General features: G+C 43.1%; 1 protein-coding gene across 3 annotated transcripts; it reads right to left on the reverse strand.

Moving 5' to 3' along the window:
- Positions 1 to 3,971: 3,971 nt before the first annotated feature.
- Positions 3,972 to 20,591, reverse strand: ppm1ba (protein phosphatase, Mg2+/Mn2+ dependent, 1Ba). Of its 3 annotated transcripts, XM_080481849.1 has the most exons (6): positions 20,219 to 20,501; positions 11,487 to 12,403; positions 10,553 to 10,670; positions 9,005 to 9,119; positions 7,729 to 7,786; positions 3,972 to 4,772 (listed from the first exon to the last, which is right to left on the reverse strand). In XM_080481849.1, the coding sequence occupies exons 2-6, from the start codon at positions 12,372 to 12,374 to the stop codon at positions 4,743 to 4,745; spliced, it is 1,209 nt and encodes a 402-aa protein (XP_080337975.1). In that variant the 5' UTR covers positions 12,375 to 12,403; positions 20,219 to 20,501; the 3' UTR covers positions 3,972 to 4,742. The 3 variants fall into 3 exon arrangements, with proteins under 3 accessions (XP_080337975.1, XP_080337976.1, XP_080337974.1); XM_080481850.1 differs by lacking the exon at positions 7,729 to 7,786; XM_080481848.1 differs by lacking the exon at positions 3,972 to 4,772 and having other exon boundaries at positions 7,218 to 7,786; positions 20,219 to 20,591.
- Positions 20,592 to 21,012: the final 421 nt, after the last annotated feature.

The raw sequence follows: 21,012 nt of genomic DNA on the forward strand, positions 1-21,012 counted from the left end.
GGACACAGTGAGAGAGGGGAGAGAGAGACAGAGAGGGGGGAGAGAGAGAGAGAGAGAGAGAGACGTAGAGAGGGGGGAGAGAGAGAGAGAGAGAGAGAGACATAGAGAGGGGGGAGAGAGAGGGGAAGGGACACTGAGAGAGGGGAGAGAGAGAGAGAGAGAGAGAGAGAGAGACAGAGAGAGACAGAGAGGGGGGACAGAGAGAGAGACATAGAGAGGGGGGAGAGAGAGGGAGGGACACAGTGAGAGAGGGGAGAGAGAGACAGAGAGGGGGGAGAGAGAGAGAGAGAGACATAGAGAGGGGGAGAGAGAGGGGAAGGGACACTGAGAGAGGGGAGAGAGAGAGAGAGAGGGAGGGACACAGTGAGAGAGGGGACAGAGAGACAGAGAGAGGGGGAGAGAGACAGAGAGGGGGGACAGAGAGAGAGACATAGAGAGGGGGGGGAGAGAGGGAGGGACACAGTGAGAGAGGGGAGAGAGAGACAGAGAGGGGGGACAGAGAGAGAGACATAGAGAGGGGGGGGAGAGAGGGAGGGACACAGTGAGAGAGGGGAGAGAGAGACAGAGAGGGGGGACAGAGAGAGAGACCTTCAGTTACACACACGCTTTTTCTTATCATTGACAGAGACAAAGTACAAATACTCTCGTTACAGTAGTTTGGGATTGTTTTTTAAGTGTGTTATTCACCTCTGCAACCAATAAGGCAGCCAAGGTAGTAACTGCAAGTAATATAACAATTTGGGCCATTTTGAAAGTAATAAACACAATAATGTAATAAATAATCCTCCAATTTCAATCCATATTCACAGTTTCTGATTTGCATTTTTAACCAATAAATTCATTTTTCAAGCATTCATTTACATTTAGCTTTATTTACAAACTGTCCTACAGTCACCTGGAACACAACATGGTCACTTGTGCAGTATGATTTATTATTTTATAGATGAGCGGTCTAAACCGGCTGATCTTTCAAAACCTTATGTACCTGCTCCTATGTTGTCTGGGTGTTGGCTGTGTAAATGTCTCAAAGGTTGGGAGAAGACGTGAGGTCAGCAGGCCTTTCTGTCTGCATGTTGATCACAGACCGTCCTGGTGTTTAAAGTGAAGCTGCTATTTGTAAGGAGCATTATGTCTTTATTATCTTGTGTTTTATCTTATCTGGATCTAGCTTGCTGTGCTGACATCTCCCTTTTGTCCCGTGCTAAATTGTTTCCTTGACAGATTGAGGACTTGATTATTGAAGTGATTTATTCATTTTATTCACAAGTGAGTTGCCCCTAGTGGGGTGAATAAATAAAGTTGAACTGAACTGAGGAGTATTTATGGGAGGAATGAGGTCCACGTGGCCTTCGTTCTTTATTGATTCATGCCACAGCTGATATCAGAATCGGCAATATACTTCAGAAATATGTGGATTAAAACAAAATAATTTGTCTTCACAAGGGCAGCCATGATAATCTGCCCAGAGACGCGCGAGACGTCATCAGTGCAAAAGAGCCGAGTCACGACACTCACCTATGATGTCACGTCTGTTTACTGACAAGAGCTGTGTAACGCCTCCAGAGACACTGTAATAAAACTGGTTGGTCTGAACCAGGGGCTTCAGAATAAGAGCTCACCAGGTTGTGAATTTGGAGGGTGGTTCTTCACAAGACATCGTCTTGGTTAAAGGCCAAACGTTATCCCAGTTTTCTTTACAAGGTAAGAAACCTTGGTGGTGTTGCACCGACCAGTAAATACTTAAAAAAAAAAAAGAAAAGAAAAAAGAAAAAGACAAGCAGCACATGAAACAATGAATTCAAACTTAAATTCATTTTTTTTTATTGATGCTTATGTTCACTGTATGGTCTGTAAACATCACAATAGCATACTGGGAAATTAGTACAGGAAGAAGGGATGGTGATTTTTCTGGGCGTCGTCTTCTTTTACTCCTTCAGAGGAAAGAAGTGAAGGTTACTTAACTCCCGTCTTCAGAACACAGTTAGAACTGAAAAAATAAAATAAAATAAAGCCTGGAATAAAAACAAAAAAACAAAAAACTAACCAAAACAACAATGTGACTTCTCCCCGGCCATCCTACATTAGTCAGGTGTATCAGTTTGTGTGTGGACAGGAGGCCGACGCCACAGGGAGGTGGCACACGGCACAAGGTTTCACTTCCACCCAGCAGAGCGCACCAGGAATGTCCAGCCTTTACTCCTGCTGCTCTGCTGGCATTTTGTCCACACTTCCAAACTCCCACTTCCTTTTCCTCTGTCCTCGCTATGTCTTCCGGCCCCAGACGCACGTGACGGTTTGGATGAGGAAGTGAAGTCTTCCCATGTGAGTCGTCATGTTGATCAAGTAGGGTTTTCCTTTTTTTTTTTCTATTTTATTATTGTTTTGCCTCTAAATGACTGACGAGGAGAGATGATGGTGCTGCTTGTATTCAGTTCATGCGCTGGAATCAGTGTGAGTAATGACTTGCACTCCAATTAAAAAAAAAACAAAAAAACATTTCTTCAATTCCTCTCCTAAGCCCAGTGTCTGATATTGCTTCCACATGAATCCATAAAGAGTGTGTTCGGCGGGGTGATACATCAGGAAACAGTTTAAGGGTTTAAAATTAGTTCACGACAACAATTTGGTGATTTCTTGCCCATGGTATACCCGTTTCCTCACTTTAACATCTTGTTCGCCCCCCCCCACCACAGCCCACCCACAATACACTCCTGCTTCAATCACAAAACATGCATCACTACAGGTCCCGCCCCGCCTCCCGCGCCCACCACCACAAAGGAAGAATCATCATCGCATCAAAAACAACTGCAAAAGAACTACACATTCAAGTACCTATTTGTCACATGGCACCAAGAGCAAAAAGTACCACGAAGAGGAAATTAACTGGCCGGCAAACTGTCGGGCTCGCTCTCTTTCAATACTGCCACTTCAGAAAGCACAAGAAATCTGCTGGGGCAAGGTGTATATATATATTACAGTGGTGTACGTACTCACAAACCCATCGAATGAAAAGAACATAGAGTATGGTCGTCCTACAACAACGTATTAGAGCCACAATAGGAGAAAAATAACTAAATTAACATAAAGATGAAATTTAGAGTATATATATATTAAAAAAAAAATTACAAAATGTCAAGAACAACTTTAAAAAGCCCCCTCAAAAAACATTTTAATTATTGTGGCTTTAAAACAGTGTTTCAGAAAAAAAAAGTTATTTATCCGACAAAAAAATGTTTCTGGGCATTTTTTATTTTTTTTTTAAATGCCTGTATTGACAGACTTTTATCCGAGAGTCAAATCATGCTTCCTCAGCTCACGCGAGTCCATGACCGATGCTGTGCAGCGTCCCTCCTTTACACAGACTCTCTCTTTCTCAATATGCTGTACAAGGTGTGTTTCATGCTCCACCGGTGGCTTCTGAAGTCCATTAGTAAAAACTGTATTTTAGAAAGGCAATACATACCAAACAAACCAAACAAACAATACAAAAAGGGAGAAAGAGGACAGGAGGCCTTGTTTTTGTGTTACACAGGATACTTCATAGATAGAAAAGGCAGGTCGTAGCATAAACGGGATTGTTTTGAGGACGTGTGGAGAGGAAGAGAGATGAGCGGCGGGATGCCGACCCCGTCTTTGGAAACTCTGCTGTGTGGGAACGTCGTGTTTCGCACAAAATACGCAGGGGTCGCACTCACTCGCACACGAGGCTACAATAAACACCATGGTGGGGAATTTTTGACAAAAAAAAAACAACCTCAAACAAATCTAAATATATATCTATATATATATATGAATTTAATATATAATCTCTATCTTTTAATATCTTAAACAACAGCAGGCTCAAAAGCTTATGATTCTGGCAACGTCTGCAAATGACAGCCGAATCTCTTCTGGTAGTGAAGAGATGCAGGATGCACAAAAATAAAACAATATATAAGAGGGGGGGGGGGGGGGGCAACGGAAGAAAAAAAAAAAAGAGGGACAATTGAGCAGGGACATCCGAGACGAGTCTGATCACCGAGTTTCACCAGCTCCCGTCCAGCTTGAGCTCCACACAGAACCTTGTGAGTGCTCCTCACCAGTCTTTGGATTCTGAGGACTCAGGGAATTTCTCGCATGTTGTTGGGAGTACCAGTTACGTCCTGGACCTACACGGTGCCGCTCCAGGTGTGGTGTGAGGGAATCACAGGGTTGCGTGGTCAGTTCACTTCGGTCCGAAGCAGAAAAAGTTACCTATCCTATGTAAATAATGCCACAAACATGGTGCGCCTCCCGGATCCTGGAAGCGTCCCTGTGAGGCGGCTTAGTCTTGTGAAGTGGTGATGAGCTGGCAGGCTGCTGTGCTGCCAGCTCCTCCCGTCTCTCTCCAGTCTGAGCAAGGCACCTTAGAGCCCTGAAGCAGTCAGAGCAGGGCCGCGCCTGGATCTGTCAAGCCACAAGAAGAAACAACCACCACAAAGGAAGCAAGGGGGAAAAAAAAAACACACACACACACACAAAGAGCAAGAGAAACTGTGCTTGTCTGCCTCTCGTTTGATGGTTATTTCAGAGCACGAATACGGTTGGTCTTTTTCCTCCAGTTTGTTCTGTTTGAAGGAGCCAAAGAAAATCTGCTCTCTCGGTGTGAAGCGGAAGAATCATGATGAAGCAAATCCCAGGTCGGAAATAAGAGGTGAGGAAGGATGTGATCTCAAGTGGAGTAGTGGTCCTGTTTATTGTGATCAGGCAGTGGAGCTGGACAACTACCAGTGGTACTCCAAATCTGCTCCACTCTGCAAAGGAGGGGGGGGGGGGGGGGGGGGGTGACAAACGGAGGACAGAAATGAAAGAGAGACATTATCAAATGTGGACATCCAATGTTTACGTTACAGTGTGATCCTGCTCCCAACGATCCACCTCAAGGCCAAGTTTTCCTACGGTCATAAAGGGAAGTGACAACAGCGACGTAATCCAGGGCACCAGTTCAATCTGAGGGCTCGTCCTGCTACAAAACTCCAACACGACTCCCAAGGCCTCAGGTCTGACACAGACACGGAGATACTGGCTGACAGATGCGTGCAGCTGTTGAGAGACTTGAGTGAGACAGCGATGCATGCGAGTAGGACCAATGCATGCGTGTTTGTGAGTCTGTGACTTAAGAGAGGGACGGATGGGACCGGAAAACACCTCGTCATTCAGCCTCGGCAGACCTGGACACACATTTCTGTGACACACACACACACACACACACACACACGGATACGCCTTAACGTCTAACATGGAGCTCCACATGCTCAAGAGTAGATCACAGCGGGAGAAGTAGAGACTGATGGAGGTGTGACAGAGGAGTATGCAGAGAACGTCACCACTTACATGCCTGTAAGAGAGAGTGTGTGTGTGTGTGTGTGTGTGTGTGTGTGTGTGTGTGTGTGTGTGTGTGTGTGTGTGTGTGTGTGTGTCGATGGGGGGAGGAGGGAGGTTAGAAGAAGAGGGGTGGGGGTGTAACAGTTATATATGTGTTCACTTACCAAATGAAACAGGAGGGCTGCGTTAATCAGAGGGTGAACACACAGTTAGACAAATCGGTATATCGCTTATCTGTGTGTGTGTGTGTGTGTGTGTGTGTGTGTGTGTGTAAAAGGTAGCCATCCTCAAAACTTACTGTCTTATTATGAAACCTGATATAATAAATACTCAATTTGTAATTTTGCTGTTTAAGATGTTTAGTTTCTTCAGAGTTCATTGCGTCACAAGCAAACTTTAGTGTGTGGCTATTGGTCAATAGTTTGTTTCTTTATGGACGGTGAGGATGAAAAGTTTGGGGACGCACAGATGCGTCTCATTCACAGACCGAGTACGAGTACAGGTTGTTAATAATGCGATTACAGTTTTTAGAATTATGCGTTTCATTTCTATCAAATGTTCATTCACTGACCGGAAGAGGTCTTATTTGTCATAAACGCCACTAAACCGTGATCACAATGTCAAACCCAGTATCATATCTGAGCACTGACACACAGAATCAGATCAGAGACGCCAAACTGATGATGGTATTGTCATGACACTCTGGAGGCAAACATTGTTCTATTTGTCTAGATCTACATCTACTGAGCATGTGCAGAACTATTTACTGCGGCCGCGGTGCGCATGCACAGTTGCAGCATTTCAGAAAAGTGGCGTTTCTCCCGTCTCTGCGTTCTTTCTGTGTGGTGCCATGTGGCAAAAGTTTCCCACAGGGATTGATAAAGTCTTTCTATTCTATTCCATTGAAAATGAGTCGGAGCGTTTTCCTAAAGTCGCATTTCTCAGTGGCTCAGAGCACCGTTGTCGTGAAAGTGCAACAGAAATCTTGCGTCTTCACTTGAAAACGTTGTGTAATCAAGGCCCGCTTCAGGACAAGAGGTCCAAGCCAGCACAGGCCTCCTCCCACACAAACGAGTCTCTTAAATTGGCCTGGTGGTGAGTTTTTTTAATGTGAGGATTACAATACTGGGAGTTAATTTCATTCTGAACTCTTTTAACATTGAGACTATGGGATCAGCGAGTCACTGGAATGGAAACATTCTAAGTTATAAGTGCAATTGTTATAAGCTTTACAGTCATATTTGGTTTCAGTGACTTTTAGGGAAATAGGTTTGTGTGTGTGTGTGTGTGTGTGTGTGTGTGTGTGTGTGTGTGTGTGTGTGTGTGTGTGTGTGTGTGTGTGTGTACACAAGGCCACAGAAACTCGATCCTGTCCTTAGAGACACAACAAGACACTGAATCCAGATCAACCCCAAAACAAACCACTGACAAGGACACAGACAGAGACAAACACAAACCCTATCTCCTTCAGGAGAGTCCTTGACATGTCAATCATTAGCAGACGCCGACACACACATACACAACACACACACACACACACACACGAAGGCATGAGACAGGACAGCTGATAAACAGGTGGACACAGCTTTGGAACGACGCTCCTGCAATGCTCAATATCCTAAAGGACCGTCGGAGCAGCAACATCCTTATAACGTCTAACTCAAGTTCATACGACGATCCACCTTTACAAACCCCCAAACAGGCCCGTGTGTACTCTGACCCCGGTCACTGTATTCACTTCTTGTTTTCAACATTCAGCATTAATGCCAAACCCAAGACTGTGATTTGACATCACGGGTCAAAGGGCATGTGTGTGATCAACAATGCATAGAACACACAAAAAACATTTTATGGACTTTTTTTTTTTTTTTTTTAACACATGCACGGGTGTGTGTAAAAGTGAGCATAAATTCATGCCTGCAATTGTTGCTGATGCATAATGAGAGTACAAAGCTTAAAAGGTGCTTGGTGCTAAGAAATACTTTGATCAAATGAAATATTCAAGTGTCTAAGAAACTTTTCACAGAAAGAAAAAAAAAAAAAAAAGGAATTCTTACAAATGTGTTTTCATCATTCCGATATGAAAACCTTTAACAAAGTATTGTCATCATGCATGTACTGAGCATAGTTAAAAACAGAAAAACATTTATTTATGTGAATGAAAAGGTGTGATGATTGAAATCTATCGCTAAGAGAAATCACTTAATGATTCAAGTTTAAGCAGGTAAGAGTAAGTGTTTTGGATTCCACTTAGACTTGTATGGAACGTATGAGACATCTGACAACTAAAAAAAGAACCCTGAATTCTATGAGATCATTTGTGCAGGTGGAAGTGTGCGCTTTGTTCCACCAATGGAGCAAATAAGTAGACAAAGTGATACTTACTCCATCTTCCTCTTTGTGCGGGTTCAGACGGTTGTACACTGCCTCAATAACACTGCGTCTGCAGGAAGGACAGAGTACAATGTACCTGCAGGCCGTTTCACTCAAACTCCACATCAAAGCTGGAGCAGTAAGAACAGACACGATGTGCAGTCAAACGTGCTGATAACCGTACGCTCAGAGCAGCACATCCAGCCGTGGTTGTGTGTCACCACTCATTTATCTGTAAATGCTCATTTAAGGTTGACAATGTATTTGGACTGAAGAACTCCGCTTCACCTGCATTTACTGCCGGTGCACAGAACCAACCTGGAAATCTAGTTTGTCACGTCACTTATTTTCAAAAGAAGATTTCATTTCCCCTTCTCATAAGAACTATTTTGTATGTTACAGAGTGTGAGGTCTTTCAGTCATGGGTGTTGAAGCAGGTGATGACCCGTCGGTGTGACACGAGGTTTGTTGTATTTGTGGTTCCTGTCTGGACGACGCAGCAGCCACTTCCTGCAGGATCCTCTCTCCTCACCACAGGAGAGGCAAACTAAATATGTTCATGCGCTGTGCTTCTCTCTGTGTGGATATCTGCTCGAGGGACGGCTTTACCAGCTGCTGGTGTTTCTGCATGAGCTACTTGTGTTGTTTGTTGTCTGTTCAATTTGGTTTTTTTTTTTTTTGCTTCTGATACTTTTTAAAACTGTGTTTGTTTGTTTGTTTTTTTAAAGGCTGATCTGCTAAGAGAGACATTACTTTCCAGATATGTGTGTGTGCCGTTGTCTTTCCCTGGTGCCTAGATAGGAGCGGTTAAAGCTCCATTGCTGTTTACCTGTGGGAAATGAGGAGGCCACCACAGTTCAGAGCCAGAACGTCGTCCTCCAGTTTCATGGGTATAAAGACGACTTCAGCAGATGTCCAGACTGGCTGCACTCTGCTGTGTCGTCTCTTCAAGATGTTGGATCTTTCTATAAAACTGAAGTCTTGTTGGTGGGCAGGTGGGTGAGGCATGTTTGGGTACTCTGGACAGTTTGCAGTAGATTATTAAGTTCATGAACCCTTTGTAATTCTACGTTTGTTTGAGACTTTCAGTTTATTTATATTCTTTTGGTAAAACTGCACCTTTCCTCCCTGCACATATTGCATTCGTTGACTTTTGTATTCAATCGGACCTTGATCCTTCACATTCTCCTTCTGGCCCTTTATGACTTCATTACTCCTCCACTGAACTACAGCGGTCCAAAGTGTGTCCTCCTTTTTTATTTTTTTTGTTAGTGTGGTGAAAACTTACTTGCTGGCAAGACCACCTCCCGGTGGCAGGGTGGGCATGCCACTGTCTGTGGAAAGGTTCCTCATCACCGTTACCAGGTCTGGAAAGCCCTCGTCCCCTGGCCGTGACAGCATTTCTGAAACACCACCAGACACGCTGTTACACAAGTCAGTATTTACACAGCGCATGAGAGCCAAGAACATCTGCGGAGGAGGAGGAGAGGAAGAGAAGGACCGAGGAGACACAACCAAAATAAGACTAATGGAAGGAAAGTAAGTGAAGATGGAAACCATACAAGAGAACTTGTGGAAGTGAGTGTGTGTCTGAGACAAAGCGAGGGAGACATGGTGACAGAACGAGGTCTGCAACAGGGTTGAGAGTGGCAGGAGGCCAGGCCAATGTTCAGCCAGAGCATTCTTTTCACTTTGTCTTTTCTTTTTCTATTCCCTCGCTCTCCTGTCCACCAGTATCAGCAGGCCTTAAGCCAAACATCTCCTCCACCGTGCACCAAGAAAACATATGAAATTCTGGAGTGTAAATCATTTCAACCCACTTTGGAGAGACTATTAACCTGCAGTGGTGTCTTCACACTGGTTCATCAGTTTTACCACATTTTTCTTGAGAAATGTCATTTAAGAAAAATGGCAACACGCTGGTGAACACAACTAATTGGTTCTAGGGTAATGTAGCTTATTAGAAAGGCTGCTTCAGCCCTTACATAACCAGAGGAAGGGAGCGGGAATCCAACCAAGCAATCCATATAACGTGTGAGTAGAGGAAGGGAGATGCAATGAGGGAGAGAATGTGGAGGAGCAGAGAGGGTAGAAAGAAGGGAGATGCTCAGTGAAATGGAAAAGGAGGTCATGATGGTGTCATTCTTCTACTGGGGCTGGAGATAACTCTGCTGGAGCTTAGACAACGGAGAGTGGCAGGCCCAGTCATTCGAAAAGATATACCTACAGATACACACTTTCAGCTGAAACTGGATCTAGTACTGACCTTATCTTGCCAAGTGTGCTCTTTGAAACAAAAGACACTAATGGGTGCTGGGCTTCCCGTTAAGCAGCTCCATGTTGGCAGCCTGCCAGAGCCCAGTTTGTGCTGCTTTGCACCAGAGCATAAGCAAAGTCCCGATCTCCCTCAAGAAGACAACACACAAGCACGCGCACATTCGCTGGACTGGGGCTCGGTTGAGTTTTGAAGACGAATCATAAGAAGAAAGTTTTTGGAGCAGTATTCACTACAATTATCGACGACTCCTAAAGCAATTACATCAGCAACAATCCGCCAGAAACTTCTCAATCAGCACATGAGCAAAATACAGATTGTGATTTACAACATGTTTTCATGGATGGGTTACATTCTCCAAAGCAGTGCCACCTCACCTGCAATTAGACATTCTGCAATTTCATTTCTGACTTTCAGTCACTACTTTTAGAAGCCTATTTACATGAAACTATTCAATAATAATGAGGATTAAAAACAACAACAAATTGGAACATTTCAAGATAAAACACGTTGGTGAACAAAGAAAGAATTCACTCTTTCGCTTCATCCGGCCGATCTCACCTTCCACCCGAGACTCCAGGTATTTGTTGAGTTCAGCTTCCTTCCTCACAGCTTCCTCTGATACTTGGGGAGCGTTGGGCAAACACACCAACACAACACTCATGTTATCCCGACTCCCCTAAGGTGAAGGAGAGAAGAGGAATCAACAAAAGATCGTGTTAAAGGAAGGGATCTGTGTACAAGCTCTGGGACAGTCGACACCGGAACTGAGAAGCTCTTGTTCCTGTTTCAGTATCTGGACCTACCGTACAAATCGTGTTCCTGTATGATGCTTTTTTTATTGCCAATTTATCTGAACACTTGCTACTGTTTGGATATTACTCGAGTTGTAATTCACCACAGTTGCATGATAAAAAGAGGAAAAATATTGTTGAAAACCAAAAATCAAAGTGAAGACACATTTTATTTTTACTATTTTCTTTGCTCAAACTTACACAATCTGTCTTTTAAATTCTTATGTGAGGGAACATTCCTTTGTAGCAAACCTACATAACTTATTTATTATTCAATATATGTTCATCAAATACTATAGAAATAGTCATTTAATTTTTGAGATTCCACATTATTGAGTTTTGAAGATATCTCTGCAAACACACTAGATCAGGGTTGTAAAAAACACATTTCGGTCCACTGCCAAATACTGCCGAAATATTTTGTACCTTGTGGTACAAAATACCTGTACAGTGAAATGTAAAGAAAACTAAACTGTTGCATTTTGCATGTTTTTACAAACTCCGATACGGATATTTCAGTTTGGGTCTCAGTGCTGTCTTGTGTCTGCTATGATTAGGAAATTTGTTTAAAAAACAAACAAAAAAAGAAGTTACGTTTTCGTTCAGATGTTTATAATTCCAAAGTTTGACAGGCCTGTTGCGGGCGGATTTTGTCCGATGGCGGTTATGTTTGACACGCTCCAAAACATATCTGTACATACCTTGTGCAGACAGGTGTCCACCACTTCATTGCACACTCTCTCCAGGTCATCACATACTTCAAGCCTAGATTTCACAAACTCGCACAACTCCTCATTGGACATGACATCCCAGATGCCGTCGCACGCCAGGATCACGAATTGATCCTGTTCTGGTGCCCGGACCATCACGAACACTTCTGGTTCAGGGCTAACCAGCTGCTCTGTGGGGCCCTTTCCATCCACACACTTGTAATCGTAGTCTCCCAAGGCTCTGGACACAGCCAGCGACCCATTGACCCTCTGAATCATCACGGAGCCGCCGGCATTCTGGATGCGCTCTCTTTCACGTGGGTTGCAAGGCTTGTGGTCAAGTGTGGAGAAACACACGTTTGAGTTGCGGTAGAGAACAGCTCGCGAATCCCCGCAGTTAATGAAGAAGAAATGATCAGGGGACAGAAGAATCCCCACTGCTGTGGAGCCGCTACGGTCCATGCCATTACGAAGGTCGGAAAAGCTGCGCATGTGCTCATCAATCCGCAGGAAGCCAGTCCGGATCCCGGTTTTCACAACCTCCACCGCAGGAAATCCCGACGCTGGGAGTTCAGTGGCTGAGACGTCTGATCCAGCCTGGGAGCCTTGTGTCCCTCCAGCACCTAAGCTAGCAGTTATAATGTGTTCCAGAAGATGTTTAGAGCAGTAGTTGGCCACCTTTGAGCCGGCGTGACCATCATACACAGCGAAAAAAGACCAGTCAGTCATTCCGGGGGCAGGAAGTCCCAACACGGCTGTGTGAGCGTCCTCCATCTCCACCCGCCACCCCTGCATGGAGCTCAGCCCATACCGCAGGCCGTTGCCCTCGCCGTGCGAATTGTGCTTCTCCGTTTTGGGCTTGTCTAGGAATGCACCCATGGCTCCGCCCTAGAGAGACCCACTGCTACCTGCGAGGAAAGGGAGAAAACACGTAAATTAGTGGAGACGTTTTAAAAATATAACAGTTGGACTGATTAGTTAGAGAGACATGTGCTACAATGGCTTAAATACTGTAGAACACAGTTGATAATGACTGGCTGGTAGAAATATAGGACAAATACATTCTCACAATGCTAGATAATCATGGAAAAAATGGTCATGGCCCTTGCCATGCAAACCAAAACTAATAGATATGAAGAACAAAATGTCAAGTAGTAATTAAATATGGTTCAAATCACTTCTGAACTGAAATCATAACTGTCTGTGGAATCCATCAGTCATACAGGTCTGGTGTCCCCGATTCTTGTCTTAAAAGGCAACTGGACTTCTTCGGTTCTGAAGTCAGTGCAAAGGTGATAAACTTTCAGACGAGGGCCGAAACCTCTTCGAACCGCTTCAAAAAAAATGTCAAACGGCTTTTTAAGACAGTAAATGAAAATACAAGGCCTTGCCGTTACTTTTGAAATTAACATTACCTTCACTTTCTCCACTTAAACTCATACCAACTATAAAAAGGAACAATTTCTTCATATTTCCATGAAAAAACTTTAACAATTCACAACAACATGTACTGTAAAAGTAGAAAAATAGTCTAATGCAGCAAGTGCAGACAAACGTGTACACTCAACTTCTCAGCCAACAAAAACAAGTTATCAATCAATGATGAACCATGCAGATAACCCACATTTCTTTTGAAACATTTTCCAGAGAGCTTTTAAACACGAGTAGGTTTCTTTCCACTGTTATGGGCCAAAAGAAATAATTACCCCAAAAAGTGGTCATTGCGCATCATATCCACAAATAGCCGACCCTTCAGTTTATGCTCAAAGAGACCGAGGAGCGAGCTTAAAAGCTTCTTTGGCCAGCCTGAACTTGTTACTAAGAGCAGTCACAAGCACCACAGAGTGATGGAGAGGATGTGTTATCAATAACTACACCTGCATTAGCCAAAACAAGAGCAGCATCCAGACCCTTGAGGAGAGAGAAACAACTTGTGTGTCCGGCTCTTGTTAATTACCAAGCAATGACGTATAGTCTTGTGGATTATGAGGCTATAAATGGAGTCTTCATTGCAGAATCTGCCCTTGTTTCTATTAGCAGTGCTATTCACAAATGACGAAAACCACAAAACTTTATTCTTACTCAGAATCCATGATTTTAGGTCAGAGGCTTTCAACAGTTTATATCAAATCAACAGAACTAACATCAAAACGCTGATTTGCAATGTATGAACTGGGAATCAGTTACAAAAATTGGCAAGAACAGAGATTACTGAACATGTGAATTACAGTGGTAGACAGGTTTTCTGAACAACAATAATAAGTATTACAGTGTTTGTGCTGCTCACTCTTTTTGATTTACTCTCAAATCAAATGTACATTTACTACCTCATCGTATAGATCACTACAGCTGATAATAAGTCGGCTTATACAACAAAGATGGTTTAAACCAGACTGACATGTTTCCAGCGTGTCCACGTGCATGCCGATCCTTACCGTCACAAAGCAAAACTTTTGTGAAATGAAAAAAATAAATAAAAAATGCCGTTCCCCGTCGACGTTTGTCAGGATGGTACAACACCAGGTCTGCCGCGATATGAGCTTGGAAATCCTTCACAATACTTTAAAATAATAAATGCTGCGCAAAAATGTGCAGTGCAAGATTTAATGGAGCGATCAAATACACTAACAGGTTCAACGTGGACTTTAAATCTTAGAAAAAACTAATTCCATGTGAAGGCCCACATCTTCAAAAACTCTGGATTCAGACTGAAATTATATCACAGATAGCAGCATGCCACAGTGGACCGTAATGGAATGCACATTACAGAGGAAAAGACGACATAAACTTCTCTGGAGCTAAAGACGTAGCACGAGCGTCTGAACGCAATCGGAGGCCATCAGATCGTGTGTTGTGGTCGCTCAGGGTGCCAACTGGTCGATGTGATTAATAGACAAATTGACTAACTATACTGCGTCACTTTAATTATTTTTTGCTGAAAAAGGAAAATGAATAGAAAAAATACCCTACAAGTTTATCCATATTCTTACAAAATGCTCCCCCAATCATGTGTTTTGTTACGTCTCCTTAACCTCTGACCATCTCAGGTGCAAGTAATGATTTCAAATCAATCTGTTAAAAGTGCAAACTTTCTTATAGTTTTCCCAACTTTTTGTTTGACATGGAACAAATTATAGGTGAAATCAGAGAAACGCTGCACTTTCAACACATAAATTTGAAACTTCCACATAGCTGAGACATGGAAACTTTGAAGTCAACATGTAGTTTCAGTTTCAGAAAGAAACAAGACAACTGTGATAATTATCTTTATATCTTTAAATTAATATCAATACCAAAGGTCATCTTTGTATGACTAATTAGATGACTTTTTTTCATGGTCATTGATAGTGCAAAGTCATGATGCAGGTTTTTGTTTGTTTTAAGAAGATGTTACATGATTAGTATGAAAGCGGTTTGAAAGCCAGTCCTACAATTCAGATGAGATACAACAGGTGCCACACACACACACACACACACACACACACACACACACACACACACACACACACACACACACACACACACACACACACACACACACACACACACACACACACACACACACACACACACACACACACACACACACACACACACACACACACACACACACAAAAGGACTGAGAAGCATCACCAGGCTAACCCACTTCAATTATTACCTTGACAACCGATGCATTCACAGACCATATTTAACTTATTGTTGAGCAAATATCAAGGCGTTTCCCAAAACGGGTCAAATGACCTTTCACCTGCCTATCTGGCAACTGCATCAACATTGTACCGAGTTACGTGATTGTTATTTAAAGGCTGAGAAACACCCAGCCACGCAATGTGTCATGTTCCACCGTTCTGAAATAAAAGCGAAATGACACGACATAACACATCATATTGTATATAAGTTCAAACTACACAGGTATGCACAAGGAGATGTGAAGTGACGTCACCCGGAGTCTGATGTCTCCAGGGTTACACAGCTTGGAGTGGCACCTGAGTGGTTTCCATAGCAACATAAGTCATAGATGCTAGTGGTTGCAGCATGTGACAAGAGTACTGCGCAGCCATGTGTGCGTGTATACTTCTTTTTCAAGAGTTAAAGATGAAAATTGCTTAAGACTCACAACTGGAACAACGACCATTCTCAACCTTCAGACGAGCTGGGGGAGCTTTAACAAGCTAACCCAATTTGACAGTCAGCCTCTGATGGGATCCACACGGGGCCGGATTAGCTTGAACAACACCCGCCACAGCTCGCACACCGCTGTGAGCTACCACTAACTTAATAACCACAGTTCCAACTGAGTCTTCCTTGATGACAACACATTTACAGTATTATGATAGTGCGAGTATATTTCAAAAGTTTGCATCAACATTGCGTTTGGAAGGGAAAATGACGGGTGGCAGAACTGAACAATGAACTGTTTGAAGCCATGCACCAAATTAGCAATAAGTGCACAGCAGTGTCAGAATACCACGAGTCAACATGATGACATGAGAATAATTCGAGCGGGATCCCATCACTGTCTAACCTGTTGTCCGAGTGCTACAGATAAAAGAGCTGCAGCTAGTGACAAGCATTTTATTCTCATTTGTTACCAAAAGACCAACACAAAGCAGCACACAAGGTTTTCCATGTTTGTTGCATGTTAACTTGAATTGGATACTTCAGTTGAATTACTTGGTAGATTTGAAGCATGCAGTACCCTCCCACAAATTCATTGCGATGAGATAAATACCAGCAAACTGAAAGGCAGTTGTTCATGTAAGCACAACCTGGACATCAGAACCATGAATAATCACAGGACAGATGTTTAAATGTTGATTTTCTTTCCCCCCAGCGTGACTGATCAACAGGTCAACAAATGTCCACACAGAGATTAACGTCCTTGTGATGTTCAACTGACTGACACCAGTATATATTTTGTTTGTTGTGTTTGAGTCTTAAATGTATCCTGAATGTAATTCTGAGGTTAATATCTTAACTCGATACCTGGAAAAGTTTAGTGCAGAAAAGAAAGAAATGTGTTTCAATCAATCCATTTTCTATGCTCCTTTCTCAGCGTCAGTGTCAGAGGGTGCTGGAATCGATCCCGGCTGACTATGAGCGAAGACAAACACAGAAAGGTAGACACACATTCAAACCATTGGTCAGTCTGGAGCACTTTTGATTATTGTGGGCTCAGAAAGTGCTAACTGAACACCTCAAATTAAATCTTATTGAATTAACTTCAACTTCCTCACAGCAGGGAAATGCGACCCAATTCAGATTTTTTGCTCGCAAGTGACCCATATCCAACCTGTTTTGTAGCCGTGCATAAGCTAAAACTCAAGATTGTTTTTCACACCAGACCCAGGCCTCGATCATATTTAGTCCAATTCTAATATTTTTCTTCATGCGACTGCTTCGTCATTGACGTGTGACTGACGTCACAAATAAGCACTGGAGGAAGCAGCTCCCCCAAAATGTTAAAAGATGTACTCCCCCCCCCCCCCATTCACTTTCTTCTTTCCCTCCTCATTTTGTTGGCTTATATTTATCCACTTGAAAATGGATCGACACACAGACCTGTGTTACCAGGTTGGTGGGTATCCCCCAATTGGGGAGCCAAACTGTCTTACCTTTTAACTCTGGTTTATTTCATGTATTTATGGTGTGCTCTTTATCACACATGTAATGGTTCTATGGTTTTAATATAATTCCTACACAGGCTGAGATTTAAGCTGGTTTTTATTGAAGTGTGTGGGTTTTACGTTGTTTGGGCTGGAAACAGTGACTCACATCTGGCAACCCTGGTGCTGACCGGCATGCCATCCATATTTACTTCTGTCGACGGAGTCTTCTGCGCATGGGTTCGAAAACATCGGATCTGATCACATTCACACAGCAGACTGATAGAGGACGGGTTTAACATATAATGTGAATGATCAAGCAAAAAAATCAGATCCCAGCAAAAAATAAATAAATAAATGGAATTGAGCATAAGGATCTACAGTGTAAACATAGCCTTAGTTCCAATGAAAAAATAAAAATGCTGGTTAGAAACGTCAGTACTGCTTGTACACATGGATTAGGGCTGAACGATTAATTGCATTTGCGATAATATTGCGATATGATAAAATGGGATTTTCTAATCGCAAGGGCTGCGATTTGACTGCTCACGTGATCTGATCACGTGACGATTTGCGCATCCTGTGCGTGTCATCTGCCCACCTTGCCCGAACGGGCTAGAGGTTTTTAGGGACGGAGCCGCTCTGATCCAGGATCGGGTTCCGATATCAATGTAATTCACGGATCGGAAATTTCCGATCCAACCTGCGGAGATTTCTGATCCATGAAGCCTCGTCTGTGCTTCACTGTTGCTGAAAAGACTCCACAAGTGTTTCCCTGCTGCTGCTCTGGATGGATTTCCTAACTCATTACTCCACGTTTCATTAAGACCCGAATCCCTTCAGGAAATCCAGTCCACAGTTTGCAGCCAGCGAGCAGGCGAGGGAAGTAGCACTGTGCTATCCAACTTTTCATGACAACATGTCGCTGTTTGGACCGATTTTACACTCAAAACACCACAAAGCAACAAAGCAACACAGCAACGTGGATGTTTGCAAAGCAGTTGCCTCTGGGATGATGGAGCCGTTTCTTGACCAGACTGGAGTCTAGCAGACTGCAACCAAAGTGTAGGAAAGTAAAAGTGCCATCTTGTATTGGACCGTGAGGAGCTTGACTGTACGTGTATATGCCTGCTCCTTCTAGAAGAAAGCTGCCTGCCTTCAATTTGACTCCAACAACTCAAAAGCTGAGTTTGCAATGAAGAAATACAAACTGAAAGCTAAGAGTCAACAGTAGTTGACACATCCTATGAGAAATGTGAGAATCATATATTAGATGGTATTTACAATAAAAGAGAACAAAAGAAAACAAAAAAACAAAGATTATCTCTCTTGCTTTGCTTTGTTCAGGCACACCCTCTTGGCACAAATGTATTTTCAGTTATTCCCAGCTTTTGAGCCAGCACTGTGTGATTCAGTTAATACACGGGGCAAATAATACCTTTGAACAAACTAACAGACTCACATCAGTCATGGACTAAAACGGCATGGCCAGTGCAGGATTTCACATCAAGCTGCCAACACAAACATGCCACTGATGAAGCTGCCATTTCTGGAACACACTGTCACACACATGCACAGCCAAACACACACTAACAATGCAATAAGGCTATCCACAACACACCAGTAAAACAAGTTGATTCCTGTACTGGACTTCATCAGCATTCCCACACATTGTCAAACCAGATTTTTCAAATTGTTCCAGAACTTTTGACGCCACATAATTTCATAGTTTATAAATATAGTAGTAGTTGTTTTTCAGCACTAGTTATTCATACCCAATTTGTAGTTATCCCAAACAAGTTCTCAGGTATTGGAAACTGTATAGACTTCTTTTATTCATTATTCCAGGGATTTTGTCATTAATATTAGTGTCTCATACATACAAATGAAGATTCATGGCTTACACGAACCCCAACTTGTAATTATATGTGATTTGGGTTGTCAAACGTATGCAAATTATAAAAAGTGGTTTGTAATTACACAATTGGTGCATGGGTAGCATCTTTATGGTTAAATGTAATACTGATGATAAATATACATAATACAAGTAAACAACTTAGCAATAGCCATACATTTTAAGGGTTATAGTTAGGTTATATCATAATCTAGTAGTGTTGTAGAACTCGAGAGTGGTCCTGGTCTTGCGATCACATTTTCAAGGTCTTGACTTATTCTTGGTCCTTTAAGGTCTTCATCTTGAGATGCTCTGGTCTTAGTTTTGAATCGGTTTTGGACCCTTAAAGTCTTGGTCTTGGGATGCACTGGTCTTTGTCTTGACTCAGTCTCAGCCCCTTAAATCCTTGGTCTTGTCTTGATCTTCAGTTGGTCTTGGTACCGTAAAGTCTTGGTCTTGGGATGCTCAGGTCTTGGTCTTGATCTTGACTCAGTTCTTTAAATTCTAGGTCTTGTCTTCGGATGTGCTGGTCTTTATTCGATCTCTGTCCCTCACAGTCTCAGTCTTGACTAATGGGCCGGCATGGCTCGGTTGGTCTTCCTCTAGAAAATTTGCAGGAGATTCCACAGAGGATTGACACCGCCTTGAATGCAGCCTCCATTGGTGTGTGTGTGTGTAACAATGTTATTATCGATGTAAAGGGCACACAGTTGGTCTCGGGTGAGATGGGCTTGACTGCAACACTATAATCCAGGACAAAACTATACCTATTTTCTAATGAACGCACTAACACTCCCAGGAGCCATAGGAAGAGTGTGAAAATATCCAGAGAACGCAAATTACCAACCGAATTGTGCTTCAATAAGAGCTGACTTGCCGGTTCAGACCATCCCCTCCTTCAATTAGTATCCGGGTGGCTGTTGCTGATAACATGTTTGTAAACGCCGGTTGCCAAGAAAACAACCACCAGCAACTAACGTCAAACCAGTCAACCAAGTGTGAGCCAAGCGAGTGGTAATAACGAACGCTGCATCGGGAGAGACCAACAACAACACCGAGCTCACGTTCACCCAGTAAACAGGTTTCCAGTTCAGCCTTCATTAAGTAACGCCGAGGCCACTGGTACTGCTAGCCAACCAGCTAGCCAAGTTCACAAGTGTTTTTGTTTTGAGAATACACGAACGCGGCCGGCAAGCCAGAGCACAGGCGTGTGATTACTTACTTTGTATTGAAGGAGTCCGTCCTCCTCCTTGTTGTGCTCACGGCAGGTCTGTTAAAGTGGCCCGGCTTGTTGTGATAGACTTAGCCCTCGTTGGTGTTAGCCTCGTTCGCTCCTTCGGCTAGCCAGCATTTCACACGACCAGTTCTCCTTTCAGCATGTCTCTGCACCGCAACAACGCTTTTATGTACATGTTTGGCACTGTGAACACGGCCGGCGCCAAATAAATAACTCTCATTCAAGCTGTCGGCTATAAAGGAAAGAAACGCTCGACTCGGCGGGTTAGATCTTTGATTTGAGCGGGTAGGGTAGCTAATTTTCTTGGGGCTAATGCTAAATGTATGAGGCAGATGACGTTCTTTTCAATATCCAGTCTGTGGGCGGGTCAAGCCGATCATTCTCTTCTCTGATTGGACTGCAGCTGAGCCAAGGCTGAGACGTGATTGGTTATATTAAAAGGTCCATCAGACCGCTCAGCTGATCGATATTATCTGAAAAAAATCCGTTGACTCCGTTCACTGTTGGTGAGTGGTGACCTGAAAGACACCAGGAACCAAAATAAAGATTTATTTGTTCCTACTGTCCCCCTATTAGATCAACGTTTGATTGTCCCAATGTGCATGATTGATTGAAGAACAATACAATAATACAGGCATTCATACGTCACCTCAGAAATAAAATTTTGTGTGACTCCCAGGGTGTATCTTAATGTGTCAAACATATTTCATATCAGAGGCCGGATACAGCTCATCTTGAATGGGCCTGACTGGAAATATAGTGTGATAAGAACCTTTAAA

Source organism: Lipophrys pholis, assembly GCF_963383615.2.
Source record: "Lipophrys pholis genome assembly, chromosome: 15".
Lineage (NCBI taxonomy): Eukaryota > Metazoa > Chordata > Actinopteri > Blenniiformes > Blenniidae > Lipophrys > Lipophrys pholis.